At 39.2% G+C, this 15,172-nt stretch overlaps 1 protein-coding gene across 1 annotated transcript; it reads left to right on the top strand.

The window, feature by feature from the left end:
* The first annotated feature begins 10,288 nt into the window (after window positions 1–10,288).
* LOC148162079 (heat shock transcription factor, Y-linked-like) lies at window positions 10,289–11,926 on the top strand. Its single transcript, XM_088020323.1, has 2 exons — window positions 10,289–10,801; window positions 11,237–11,926. Exons 1-2 carry the CDS (start codon window positions 10,289–10,291, stop codon window positions 11,924–11,926), a joined length of 1,203 nt encoding a protein of 400 aa, XP_087876449.1.
* The last annotated feature ends 3,246 nt before the right edge of the window (window positions 11,927–15,172 follow it).

The following is a 15,172-nucleotide window of genomic DNA, read 5'->3' as shown; positions in this document are numbered from 1 at the left end:
GAAAGATGTTATTTTAAATGATTTTTAAATCCAGAGTGACTGCGTGAATAAGAAAAAAAGGGAAGGAGAGAATGAAATACAGAAGAGTAGGTGAAAAGAGGGAGATCTAAGATATTACGAAAGGAGACGAGAAGCCTAAAGCAAGACATGACTAAATAACCAGAGACAACTGAGCTTAAGGGAAGAAGGAAATCAATATTGTAAGAAATGAAATCCATTATCTCCCCCAGCAATCCATAAGTCAAATGTATAGATATTAAAGATTATACCTTTCTCCCAGCCCAGCCCAGCCCACTCCTCTCTCCTCAGAACATGTAAGCTGACTTGTAAAGTTTATTTTTAGAAAATACCTGTGAAAACATCTACATACGGTAAAGCCTCAGAGTTTAAAAGTAGGTCATTGGCAGTGTACAAATTTAAAGTGTAAAGTTAAAGAGAACAGTCACAGAGTGAGGGAATTCAGGTGTACCTGGGTGCACTTTTTAAATTTCACATAGCCTGTGCTGCAAAACATCCGACTAACTCAAAATACACTGCCTTTCTGCCACTTGGTTGAGATTTATTTATTTTATTTATTTTTAATTTCTTTATTATGTTATGTCCCCATACGGTTGAGGTTTAGCTTAAAAAATTAAACAGTTCATCCTTCTACTAATTATTAACTACAAAATTTATAATCCATTAACCATTGTCCAACCTGAGAGTGCTCATCAGCATGTTCTCTTTTCTCACATAGAATCAGTTGACAGAGTCTCTACCTTCAAGCCTCCAGGAAAAAAAAAAACAAAAACCTAAAGTCACCAGATTTATGACAGATACAAGTATTGCAAAATATCTGGGTTTAGGCAGAGAAAGGGATAGGTAGGAGCAGCTGAAAAAGAGATGTTGGAGCTGCTCCTTATTTGCGGTCCTATAGTTTTGGAGCACGTTCCAGCCATAAGGCATTTTATTTTCAACCTGAAATCTCTTAGGACTCCTACTGAAATGAGGGGCTTTACTCACCTAACATGACCGTTCCTGTCTCCTAGTTCATTTTGCAACCTTAACCTTCTCTCATCTGCCTGTTCCTTTTCATGTAGCCTCCAGGTTAAATATAACACAGACTGGAGGAATATAATTAAAAACAAAATCTGCACCCAGTCTATAAAACCTCTTCACAAAGACAGAAGAGAAAGAAAACAGTTTTGTGATAGAGTGTGCACCAACCAGAGAGAATGTAAGGTGCATCACATCTTAAGTGATAAAAAGATCGCAAAGACAGAAATCTTATTCTTCTATATAGCTAAGAAGATACAACCTATTCTATTCATGTTTTCCAGATAAAATAGCTCATGTCTTTTATCTTCATGGAGGTAAGGTTTAAAATTTAAAGTCAGATGAAATTTGAATTAGGCCATCTTTCCCTAAAATCCCCAAACTCTTCTTTCTCCCTACTTGATGAAACTTTTCTACATCTAATGTGATTTCTGCTTTCTGTTCCTCCCATTAACTCACTGTTTTCTCTACATATACACACCATTGTTTGTAGCCATAGATAATCACTAGGCCCCCCCAAAAATTGCATGTGGAAAATTAAGGAAATGCCCCAGAATATAAATACACATCTTTACAATTTTGCAAAAAAAAAAAAGTTTGAATGAAATAATTGTCAAAATCCATGAACCTGCATCTGGAGGGAGTATCTTTTTTTTTTTTTTTTTAAGATTTATTTTATTTATCTATTTGAGAGAGAGAGTTTGCACAAGTGGTGGAGCGGGGAAGGCGGGTAGGGACAGGATCTGAAGCAGACTCACAGCTGGGTGCGGAGCGTGAGTTGAGACTTGATTTCATGATCCTGAGGTCGTGACCTGAGCTAAAACCAAGAGTTAGATGCTTAACCAACAAAGCCACCCTGGAGGGAGTATCCTTTTATCTTCATGAAATATTTACTGATGTGAAAATGTTTATTACTTACTGTTAATACATAAAATTCTGGATTTAAAAAGTACATTAAACTAAGACATCCGCCTAATGTTGGTATCTCTTTCTGAGGTATGATAAAATACGGCAATTGTAAAAATAATTAATTTCTTCTACACGTATTAAAAAGACAAAGGAGTCACAATATCATACCATGAACCTACAGAAATTCTTACTGTAGGTGGAGTGTGGTTATTGCTAGACAGAAAAGGAACTTTTTACTCAGAATTGAGATTGCCTTACAAATGTACATTCTGTTTGTTGGGCACAAAGATTATCCCACATAATCTTTTTGTATAAATACATTGGCTGTTGCAATAAAAGCAATTTTCCCAAGAGACACATAGAAATAGATTTTATTTATAACACTGTCCTGTTATTTTTTTTATCTCCGACTCTTTAGGATCTCATTCATGGTAGATCTCCTGACATCTCTTAAAATCTTTTACTTCCTATCTAACAGGTATTTACAGACATACCAAACAAAATCATATTTATTCCACTAATATGACTATGAAATGTATTTGATACTATTTAACACAGAATACTTACATAAGAGAAACAGATAAGTTAACTTTATATTCAGAAACTTAATTACATTTTATTTTAGTCAGTAATAACAACAGATTCAGGCTACTGTTAAAAAATTGAGGCAATTTTTGGCAAGATGGCGGAGGAGTAGGAGACCTAGATTTCGTCTGGTCTCAGGAATTCAGCTGAATAGGGATCAAACCATTCTGAACACCTACGAACTCAACAGGAGATCGAACAGGAGAGTAGCAACAACTCTCTGAACAGAGAAGCGACCACTTTCTGGAAGGTAGGGCTTGCGGAGAAGTGAATCCGAGGTGATATTCGGGAGGATAGACGGCGGGGGAGGGGCCTCCGCAGGCCGCTTCTGGCAAGTGCTAGAGCCGCGGAGCACAAAATCGGACCTTTTAGAAGTTGGCTCCGCGGAGGGAAGTCGCTGCAGTGGCTAAGCGGGGGGTGGAATCCTCCCGGGACAGTGTGGTCTCAGGACCCTTGGGGTCACAGAGAGACCGGGGTGCCTGAGTGCAGCAGAGCTCCCAGGTATCAGAGCAGGGAAGCCGGCTGCAGATACGGAGCAGAATCGCGGGCTCTCAGCTCGGGGTTGCCATAAACTGTGATCTGCGGCCCAGTCGGGGCACGGCTCCCCCAGCAGGGACCCAACAAGCAGCAGATCCGGGGAGACTCCCCTTCCTTCCCGGGGAGGAGCGGTGCGGGAACGCACTGCAGGGATCTGCTGGGTTTGGAGACTCCGCGCGGGGTCGGGTGCCAGAGATAGCAGCGCTCGATCACAGGCCGGGTGAGCACAGAGTGCGGCCAGAGACCGGGGACATGGAAGTGACTGCTTTTCTCTGGGGGCACACTGAGGAGCGGGGCCCCGAGTTCTCAGCTCCTCCAAGTGGAGATTGGGAGGCCACCATTTCTGCCCTGGGCCTCCAAAGCTGTACCGAGAGCTTGCAGGGAACAAAAGCTCCTGAGAGCAAACCCGAGCAGCTTCCTTAGCCCGGACCGACAAGGGCGGGGCAATTCTGCCTCCGGCAAAGACATTTGGAAACCACAGCAACAGGCCCCTCCCCCAGAAGATCAGCACAAACAGCCAGCAAGCCAAGACCAAGTTGATCGATCAAGGAGAATAGGAGAACTCCAGCGCTAGGGGAATACTGCACATAGATTCATGGCTTTTTTTTTTTTTTTTTTTTTTACCATGATTCATTATTTCATCAAAGTTAATTTTTGTTGACTGTTTTTTTTTTATTTTTCTTTTTCCCTTTTTCAACCAACATCTTATAAATCCCTTTTTTTAAAAAAAAAACATTTTTTATTTTTCATTTTTAGAGTCATATTTTATCCCTTCATAGTAGTTACCCTTATTTTTGGCATATATATATAAGTTGTTCTCTCTTTAAAATTTTGAGGTACAGTTTCTTCTAACAGATCAAAATATACCCTAAATCACTAGTGTATGGCTTTGTTCTAGTCTCCTGCCTGATCACATTCTCTCCCTTTTTCCTTTTTTTTTCTTTTTTTTTCTTAAATCTTCTTTCTTTTTTCAAACACTTATCTTACCAAGTCCTTTTATAAAATCTTTTATAATTTTCATCTTTACAGTCATCTTCCATCCCTTCATTGTATCAACCCTTATTTTGTACATATATGTCTTTCTTCCTTTAAAATTTTAGGAGGCACTTTTTTCTAACAGACCAAAATACGCCCAAAATCTAGTGTGTGGCACTGATCTATGCACTAGCCTGATCATATTTGATCATATTCTGCCTTTTTTGTATTGTTTTGTTTTTGTTTCTATCTTTTTTTTTCTTTTTTTTTTCTTTTTCTCTTTCTTTTTTCTTTCTTTCCCTTTCTTTTCCCCTGGTGTCAGGTCTTTTCTGATTTGTATACAGTATATTTGCTGGGGACGTTGTAAACCTGTTAACATTTTGTTCTCTCATTCATCTATTCTCCTCTGGACAAAATGACAAGACGAAAGAAATCACCTCAGCAAAAAGAACAAGAGGTAGTACCGTCAGCCAGGGACCTACTCAACACGGACATTAGTACGATGTCGGACCTAGAGTTCAGAATCATGACTTTAAAGATACTAGCTGGGCTTGAAAAAAGCGTGGAAGTTATTAGAGAAACCCTTTCTGGAGAAATAAAAGAACTAAAATCTAACCAAATCGAAATCAAAAAGGCTATTGATGAGGTGCAATCAAAAATGGGGGCACTAAATGCTAGGATAAATGAGGCAGAAGAGAGAATCAGCGATATAGAAGACCAAATGATGGAAAATAAAGAGGCTGAGAAAAAGAGAGAGAAACAACTACAGGATCACGAGGGCAGAATTCGAGAGATAAGTGATATGATAAGACGAAACAACATTAGAATAATTGGGATCCCAGAAGAAGAAGAGAGAGAGAGAGGGGCAGAAGGTATATTGGAGCAAATTATAGCAGAAAACTTCCCTAATGTGAGGAAGGAAACAGGCATTAAAATCCAGGAGGCATATGTAACCTACAATGGTAGAAACATTAGATTGGCAACAGACCTATCCGCAGAGACCTGGCAGGCCAGAAAGGACTGGCAAGATATCTTCAGAGCACTAAACGAGAAAAATATGCAGCCAAGAATACTATATCCAGCTAGGCTATCATTGAAAATAGAAGGAGAGATAAAAAGCTTCCAGAACAAACAAAAACTAAAGGAATTTGCAAACACGAAACCAGCCCTCCAAGAAATATTGAGAGGGGTCCTCTAAGCAAAGAGAGAACCTAAAAGCAGCAAAGAGCAGAAACGAACACAGACAACAGACAGTTAACAGTCACCTTACAGGTAATACAATGACACTAAATTCATACCTTTCAATAGTTACCCTGAATGTAAATGGGCTAAATGCCCCAATCAAAAGACACAGGCTATCAGATTGGATTAAAAAACAAGACCCATCAATATGCTGTCTGCAAGAGACTCATTTTAGACCCAAAGACACCCCCAGATTGAAAGTGAGGGGGTGGAAAACCATTTACCATGCTAATGGACACCAAAAGAAAGCTGGGGTGGCAATCCTTATATCAGACAAACTAGATTTTAAAACAAAGACTGTAATAAGAGATGAGGAAGGACACTATATCCTACTTAAAGGGTCTATCCAACAAGAAGATCTAACAATTGTAAATATCTATGCCCTGAACATGGGAGCAGCTAATTATATAAGGCAATTAATAACACAAGCAAAGAAACACATTGACAACAATACAATAATAGTGGGGGACTTTAACACCCCCCTGACTGAAACGGACAGATCATCTAAGCAAAAGATCAACAAGGAAATAAAGACTTTAAATGACACACTGGACCAAATGGACTTCACAGACATATTCAGAACATTCCATCCCAAAACAAAGGAATACACATTCTTCTCTAGTGCCCATGGAACATTCTCCAGAATTGATCACATCCTAGGTCACAAATCAGGTCTCAATCGGTACCAAAAGATTGGGATCATTCCCTGCATATTTTCAGACCACAATGCTTTGAAACTAGAACTCAACCACAAGAGGAAAGTCGGAAAGAACTCAAATACATGGAGGCTAAAGAGCATCCTACTAAAGAATGAATGGGTCAACCAAGAAATCAAAGAAGAATTAAAAAAATTCCTGGAAACCAATGAAAATGAAAACACAACTGTTCAAAATCTTTGGGATACAGCAAAGGCAGTCCTGAGAGGAAAGTATATAGCAATACAAGCCTTTCTCAAGAAACAAGAAAGGTCTCAAATACACAACCTAACCCTACACCTAAAGGAGCTGGAGAAAGAACAGCAAATAAAGCCTAAACCCAGCAGGAGAAGAGAAATCATAAAGATCAGAGCAGAAATCAATGAACTAGAAACCAAAAGAACAGTAGAACAGATCAACGAAACTAGGAGCTGGTTCTTTGAAAGAATTAACAAGATTGATAAACCCCTGGCCAGACTGATCAAAAAGAAAAGAGAAATGACCCAAATCCACAAAATCATGAATGAAAGAGGAGAGATCACAACCAACACCAAAGAAATACAAACAATTATAAGAACGTATTATGAGCAACTCTATGCCAACAAATTAGATAACCTGGAAGAAATGGGTGCATTCCTAGAGATGTATCAACTACCAAAATTGAACCAGGAAGAAATAGAAAACCTGAACAGACCTATAACCACTAAGGAAATTGAAACAGTCATCAAAAATCTCCCAAGAAACAAAAGCCCAGGGCCAGATGGCTTCCCAGGGGAATTCTATCAGACATTTCAAGAAGAATTAATACCTATTCTCCTGAAACTGTTCCAAAAACTAGAAATGGAAGGGAAACTTCCAAACTCATTTTATGAGGCCAGCATTACCGTGATCCCAAAACCAGACAAAGACCCCATCAAAAAAGAGAATTACAGACCAATATCCTTGATGAACATGGATGCAAAAATTCTCACCAAAATACTAGCCAATAGGATCCAACAGTACATTAAAAGGATTATTCACCAGGACCAAGTGGGATTTATTCCTGAGCTGCAAGGCTGGTTCAACATCCGCAAATCAATCAATGTGATACAATACATTAACAAAAGAAAGAGCAAGAATCATATGATCCTCTCAATAGATGCAGAAAAAGCATTTGACAAAGTACAACATCCTTTCTTGATCAAAACTCTTCAGAGTATAGGGATAGAGGGTACATACCTCAATATCATAAAAGCCATCTATGAAAAACCTACAGCGAATATCATTCTCAATGGGGAAAGGCTGAGAGCTTTTCCCCTAAGGTCAGGAACGCGGCAGGGATGTCCACTATCACCACTGCTATTCAACATAGTATTAGAAGTCCTAGCCACAGCAATCAGACAACAAAAAGAAATCCAAGGCATCCAAATCGGCAAAGAGGAAGTCAAACTCTCACTCTTTGCAGATGATATGATACTGTATGTGGAAAACCCAAAAGACTCCACCCCAAAACTGCTAGAACTCATACAGGAATTCAGTAAAGTAGCAGGATATAAAATCAATGCACAGAAATCAGTGGCATTCCTATACACCAACAACAAGACAGAAGAGAGACAAATCAAGGAGTCGATCCCATTTACAATTGCACCCAAAACCATTAGATACCTAGGAATAAATCTAACCAAAGAGGCAAAGAATCTGTACTCAGAAAACTATAAAATACTCATGAAAGAAATTGAAGAAGACACAAAGAAATGGAAAAACGTTCCATGCTCATGGATTGGGAGAATCAACATTGTGAAGATGTCAATGCTACCTAGAGCAATCTACACATTCAATGCAATCCCCATCAAAATGCCATCCACTTTTTTCAAAGAAATGGAACAAATAATCCTAAAATTTGTATGGAACCAGAAGAGACCCAGAATAGCCAGAGGAATACTGAAAAGGAAAAGCAAAGCTGGTGGCATCACAATTCCGGACTTCCAGCTCTATTACAAAGCTGTCATCATCAAGACAGTATGGTACTGGCACAAAAACAGACACATAGATCAATGGAACAGAATCGAGAGCCCAGAAATGGACCCTCAACTCTATGGTCAACTTATCTTTGACAAAGCAGGAAAGAATGTCCAATGGCAAAAAGACAGTCTCTTCAACAAATGGTGTTGGGAAAATTGGACAGCCACACGCCGAAGAATGAAACTGGACCATTTCCTTACACCACACACAAAAATAGACTCCAAATGGTTGAAAGACCTAAACGTGAGACAGGAGTCCATCCAAATCCTAAAGGAGAACACAGGTAGCAACCTTTTCGACCTTAGCCGCAGCAACTTCTTCCTAGAAACATCGCCAAAAGCACGGGAAGCCAGGGCAAAAATGAACTATTGGGATTTCATCAAGATAAAAAGCTTTTGCACAGCCAAAGAAACAGTCCACAAAACCAAAAGACAACCGACAGAATGGGAGAAAATATTTGCAAATGACATATCAGATAAAGGGCTAGTATCCAAAATCTATAAAGAACTTATCAAACTCAACACCCAAAGAACAAATAATCCAATCAAGAAATGGGCAGAAGACATGAACAGACATTTCTCCAAAGAAGACATCCAAATGGCCAACAGGCACATGAAAAAGTGCTCAACATCGCTCGGCATCAGGGAAATCCAAATCAAAACCTCAATGAGATACCACCTCACACCCGTTAGAATGGCTCAAATTAACAAGTCAGGGAACGACAGATGTTGGCGGGGATGTGGAGAAAGGGGAACCCTCCTACACTGTTGGTGGGAATGCAAGCTGGTGCAACCCCTCTGGAAAACAGTATGGAGGTTCCTCAAACAGTTGAAATTAGAGCTACCGTTTGATCCAGCAATTGCACTAGTGGGTATTTACCACAAAGACACAAATGTAGGGACCCGAAAGGGTACGTGTACCCCAACGTTTATAGCGGCAATGTCCACCATAGCCAAACTGTGGAAAGAGCCAAGATGCCCATCAACAGATGAATGGATAAAGAAGATGTGGTATATATACACAATGGAATATTATGCAGCCATCAAAAGGAATGAGATCTTGCCATTTGCAACGACGTGGATGGAACTGGAGGGTGTTATGCTGAGTGAAATAAGTCAATCAGAGAAAGACATGTATCACATGACCTCACTGATATGAGGAATTCTTAATCTCAGGAAACAAACTGAGTGTTACTGGAGTGGTTGGGGGTGGGAGGGATGGGGTGGCTGGGTGATGGACATTGGGGAGGGTATGTGCTACGGTGAGCGCTGTGAATTGTGCAAGACTGTTGAATCACAGTTCTGTACTTCTGAAACAAATAACGCAACATATTTTAAGAAAAAAGAAAAAGAAGAAGATAACAGGAGAGGAAGAAAAGGGGAGTATGTCAGAGGGGGAGACGAACCATGAGAGATGATGGACTCTGAAAAACAAACTGAGGGTTCTAGAGGGGAGGGGGGTAGGGGGATGGGTTAGCCTGGTGATGGGTATTGAGGAGGGCACGTTCTGCATGGAGCACTGGGTGTTATGAACAAAGAATGACTCATGGAACACTGCACCAAAAACTAATGATGTAATATATGGTGATTAACATAACAATAAAAAAATTAAAAAAAAATTGAGGCAAAAAAAATTGAGGCAAAATACACATTATGTAAAAATAACCATTTCAAAATATAAAATTCAAGGGCAATTGTATCTTTGTAATGTTGTATCATATTACCTAATTCTTAAATATTTTCAACACCTTAAGAAAAAATCCTTTAAACAGAACTTTCCCTTCCCCTCTCACCTGGCCCAGGGCAACCACTAACTTGTGGTCTCAATGACTTTCTTTATGTACAGGTTACACAGATTTAAGTTCCAAATCGTCAGGGCTTTTTAAATCTTTTGTTTTACTCATTTTTTTGCAGGTTTCACTTACCAGGTTTTATGTTATTGGCACCAACCTAGTAAGAGTGTGTTTAGAAGAAGGAAATAATTTTATATCAGGGGCTAAATATAATTATGTATTTATTTCTTTAAAAAATTTTGTGAAAATGAGATTTTGTACATTTTAGTTTTTTGGTCGCTGTCTACATAACTTTTATTTTAAGTACTTTATTTTAACTGAAATGAATTTCACAAGTAAACAGTCTGGCTTTAATTGCTAGGAAACAGGCATCTTGTGATGTCACAACTACTCAGGTGGTGGAGCATTGTGACGGTCTGGGTAGTCTATCTGCGTAGGCCAGCCAAAGCGGCATTTGAAGCTGCAGTGTTCAAAACCATGCAGATGAGAAACGTAGCTGGAGGAAAACTTATTTGAGATGGCACATGTTTCTTCAGAAATTCAAGATGATTCTCCTAAAGATGGATCGACTGGTTCCGCAGCCTCCATTAGCGCTCCTTTGTGTGATCACACATTCACTGGAGATGTGGACCTGAGGTCTATGATTGAAGAAAATGCTTTGCAGGCCTTGTCAGGAGGATCCTTGATAAAAAGACCACGTTACACATTCTGTGTCTCTGAACCAGATGAAGATAATGATTTTCTTTCTCTGACCTTTCCCAGGAAACTCTGGAAAATAGTTGAAAGTGATCAATTCAAGTCAATTTGGTGGGATGAGAAGGGAACTTCTATAGTGATTGATGAGGAACTCTTCAAGAAAGAAGTGTTGGAGGGAAAGGTTCCCTTCAGGATATTTGAAACTGGAAGTATGAGGAGTTTAGTTCGCCAGCTTAATCTTTATGGATTTAGTAAAATGCGACAGAGTTTTCAAAGATCTGCTTCTCTGGCTGACTTTCTAGCAGAGGAAAAAGAAGTTTCTGTTTTAAGCAAGGTATGCAAAAATGTTATTACTTATATAAAGAATATATAAGATTTCACCTTGTATAGCAGTAAATATGTTCGTGTGTATAGGCTAAAGTCAGATTTTTAAATTTTTAACATTTTTTAAAAATTGAGGCCAGCTTAGGCATGAAACATTCAGGGTTATAAGAAATCTTGGTAGTATCTTTGATCGTTACCAATGAACTTCAATTTAAATAAGGTCCTGAAGCCACTTAAAGTGCTATTCACTGTTATCTGTAAATATATAACACATTTTCATGAACCGTAATTAAACGTTTGTTTCCAGTAAGTAAATTCTTAAAAATACTAACATACTAAATATGTTATTTGATGACTTTTTGTGATGAAACTACAGTCAGATTTTATAGGTTATCTTCTATCTTAGTTGGAAATGTCACTTAGTAACGTTCTCCTTTGGTTTCAGTTACAGTACTATCATAATCCATATTTTAAACGAGGCTGCCCCCATCTTTTAGTAAGAATGAAAAGAAGAGTCGGGATTAAAAATGCTTCTACAGTTTCATTAGTTCAAGGTTTCAACAAGAAACCCTGCAGAGCAGTGGATAATGTGGAGAGACCTAATTCTGGTTTTGTTGCTGAAACTAGCGGAGAAAGGGTATGTTCAAACTCCACCAACGTAAATGTGCCTCGAATAAGGAAGCTTTCTCCCAGCCAGAGAATTGCTACTACAACGGCCCCTATGAGAAGTGATTTTTCTCCTGCATCAGCAATGTCGGTTAGACCACCGGGACAAATTGGAATGGAGCCACATGCTACTTTAAACCAGTTGACCACTTTCCACATGTACTCACATAGCAGCTACACTCAAGCAAATGGCCACATTGTGAACTTCGTTACAACTACAACTTCTACATCTCAGTACCGTATCATATCTCCCTTACAGAGCAGTTATTTTGGTATGAGGGTGGAGCCTTCCACTTTTCCAACTAGATATGCGGATTTGTCAGCCAGTGAGGCTCGTTTTTCTAACCTGCAACCGGCCGGCAACCCATGGTGCACAATGCCAATGATAGGTGATACTTCTGCTGCCTCACTTTCAAGGACAACTCGTCAACCCTCTCCATCGTATGCACATCATCCTAATTACAACTGATCTGTCAAAGGACTATCATTATGCAAGATAACAAAGATTATCATTTGTTGGCAATTGACCGCATATTGGCAATTCTCTTACTTGAACAATAAAATTACACGTTCATCTGTATGGTTTCATTACGTTTATTTTTTGAAATAGTTCAGAGTAAAAATCTTTATTTTATTTATTGTATTTTTTTGTCATTTGGCAAGGACAGGTGACATACATCCTAAATAAATTATATATATTTAAAAAAGAACGGGAGCCAAGGAAAAGAAGCATTTGGAGTTAAGTAATTTCTGAAATAGTCCAGGATGAATAAAATGAGGGCATAAATTACAATGAAGTGGAAGGGGGCGCCTGGGTGGTTCAGCTGTTAAACGTCTGCTTTCGGCTCAGGTTATGATCCCAGGGTCCTGGGATCGAGCCTTGCGTCCATTGCAGACTTGTGTCCTGAAGCAGACTCCTCCTCCCTTTGCCGCTCCGCCCACTTGTATGTGCTCTGCAATAAATAAAATCTTTAAAAAATTGATGTGGAAGAGATACATGTCAATGAAATCCAGAAAAGACAAATACATAGTATTCACTTCAGTATTTTCTCAATTACATTATATTCTCCCAGTTATTTAGAAGAGTCCTTGGATTTTAGTTGGCAAAGGTTGTCTTCATTAAAAAATACATTCATAGTGGAAAGTATAACACTCTCACCAGTTCAGCAACCATTATGTGATCACATGCTGCAGTCATGGGCTGCATGTCTCAGAATGTTGTGTAATTTTACAGGTGGTATTATCAAAGGCCTGTTTTGCCCTAGTGATCTCAAAACATTCCATTTTGTGCCTTCATTTCCTCCCCTCATTAGCCCACCTTTTATATTTTTCAATGGATACATTTATGTTGCTTTCTGATTCCATCCACAGCCTATTTCAGGCTTAAGTCCTTATGCTGTTTTTGATGCCTTTTAAATTCTGAGCCTTGAAATTCAGCATAGTTAATAAGACTTTAGAGACAACTGTTTACCTGAGCACGTTCATAAGTTTCTATTACATTCACACTCTTTTTAGCCATGCCAATTCCCATCATACAACTCTTAGGGTGAACCCCTTTACTTTGTCTTGGACATCAGCACAGATTGAGCACCATTACTGTCATATTTGACAGTATTTTTCTATGTATGTATTGAATGAACAATACATGGACGTTGGTTTAAGCCAGTCAAAATCTACTTTTTGTGACTGAACCCATGTCTTTTACTATTATCATAATTGGTCTTACTCTTCACTGGAAATTTTCTTCAAGAGTAGTTCACAGTTATGTACACTCCAGATAATGAGTTTGACTTAAGGAAACTAGCATCACTAGTTATCAGTGCATGCACTAATTTTTAGTTTCCAGTTTTTTGGCCATTATGCAAACTTGGCTGTTCTGGTTAATGCCACTATAAAGGCTTTTTTGTGTCCTGTTTCATTGAAATATAGGATTATTTCTCTGCCTGTCACAGTATCTTCTCCATCTTCTGCTTTCACAAGTCATTCCCTGAGAGAATTTGCTGCATACTTACCAGCTCTGTGTCTACGGCAGTATCCCAACTAGTGTGCAGTACAATGACAAAATTCATTCCCTTGGCCTCTGAGATAGCTGGAATTGAGATGAAATCCAGACCTGAACAATCCATTCTTGTCATCCTACTTCATCAACACATATTTTCAAACTGTGTCTACACCGGAAGAGTTTGCAATCATTACTCTGTATAAGGAATCCCGGTTTCTTCCTGGAGTTTCATGAGAATACCATGGTCATCTATGCCCATATGCCGTTAATCACCATTATTTAGTTCTCAGATGTGTAATTATAGAGGATATAGTTTAACAACATGGTTAAATGTTATACACAAATTTTTTTTTCTCAGTATTTGTTTTTTAATTTTCTTATGTTATGTTAGTCACCATACAACACATCACTAGTTTTTGACGTGGTGATTCACGATCCATTGTTTTCGTATAACACCCAGTGCTCCATGCAGTATGTGCCCTCCTTAATGCCCGTCACCGTGCTAACCAATCCCCCCTCCCCTCTAAAACCCTGTTTGTTTCTCAGAGTCCACAGTCTCTCGTGGTTCGTCTCTTCCTCCGATTTCTGCCCCCTTCATTTTTCCCTTCCTTCTCCTAATGTCCTCCATGCTGTTCCTTATGTTCCACAAATAAGTGAAACCATATGATAATTGACTTTCTCTGCTTGACTTATTTCACTTAGCAAAATCCTTTCTGATGGCTGAGTAATATTCCATTGTATATACGGACCACATCTTCTTTATCCATTCGTCTGTTGAAGGGCATCTCGGCTCCTTCCACAGTTTGGCTATTGCGAACATTGCTGCTATGAACATTGGGGTGCATGTGGCCCTTCTTTTCACTACATCTGTGTCTTTGGGGTAAATACCCAGGAGCGCAATTGCTGGGTCATAGGGTAGCTCTCTTTTTGAATTTTTGAGGAACCTCCACACCGTTTTCCAAAGTGGCTGTACCAACTTGCATTCCCACCAACAGTGTAAGAGGGTTCCCCTTTCTCCACAACTTCTCCAACATTTGTTCTTTCTTTCCTCGTCCATTTTTGCCATTCTAACTGGTGTAAGGTGGTATCTCAACATGGTTTTGATTTGAATTTCCCTGATGGCTAATGATGATGAACACTTTTTCATGTGTCTGTTAGCCATTTGTATGTCTTCTTCAGAGAAGTGTCTTTTCATATCTTCTGCCCACTCTTTGACTTGATTATTTGTTTTTTGGGTGTTGAGTTTGAGAAGTTCTTTATAGATCTTGGATACCAGCCCTTCACCTGGAGTGTCTTTTGCAAATATCTTCTCCCATTCTGTGGGTTGCCTCTTTGTTTTGTTGACTGTTTCCTTTGCTATGCAGAAGCTTTTTATCTTGATGAACTCCCAAAAGTTCATTTTTGCTTTTGTTTCACTAGCTTTTGGAGATGTACCTTGAAAGAAGTTGCTGTGGGTGATGTCAAAGAGGTTATTGCCTATGTTCTCCTCTAGGGGTCCTCTCTGCCTCTAGGACGCGAATGTTTGTTTCATTCCCCAGATTAGGGAAATTCTCAGCTGCAATTTGCTCAAATACATCTTCTAGTCCTCTCTCTCTCTCCACTCCTTCCGGAATTCCAATTATTCTGACATTGGAACGCTTCATGGTGTCACTTATTTCTCTGATTCTATTTTCATGGATTCTGAGTTGTTTTTCCCTGGCCTCCTCTTTTCCC

Source organism: Eumetopias jubatus, unplaced genomic scaffold (genome assembly GCF_037043125.1).
Source record: "Eumetopias jubatus isolate StellerSeaLion01/CBP00866 unplaced genomic scaffold, mEumJub1_p1.0 scaffold_23, whole genome shotgun sequence".
NCBI classification, from domain to species: domain Eukaryota; kingdom Metazoa; phylum Chordata; class Mammalia; order Carnivora; family Otariidae; genus Eumetopias; species Eumetopias jubatus.
This window is presented reverse-complemented; position numbering and strand designations above follow the sequence as displayed.

Bases quoted from the DNA above. Each gene is read 5' to 3' on its own strand.
- LOC148162079 (XM_088020323.1), top strand. From the start codon at position 10,289: ATGGCACATGTTTCTTCAGAAATTCAAGATGATTCTCCTAAAGATGGA. The intron at 10,802-11,236 runs GTATGCAAAAAT...CTTTGGTTTCAG, and splicing joins AAGTTTCTGTTTTAAGCAAG to TTACAGTACTATCATAATCC.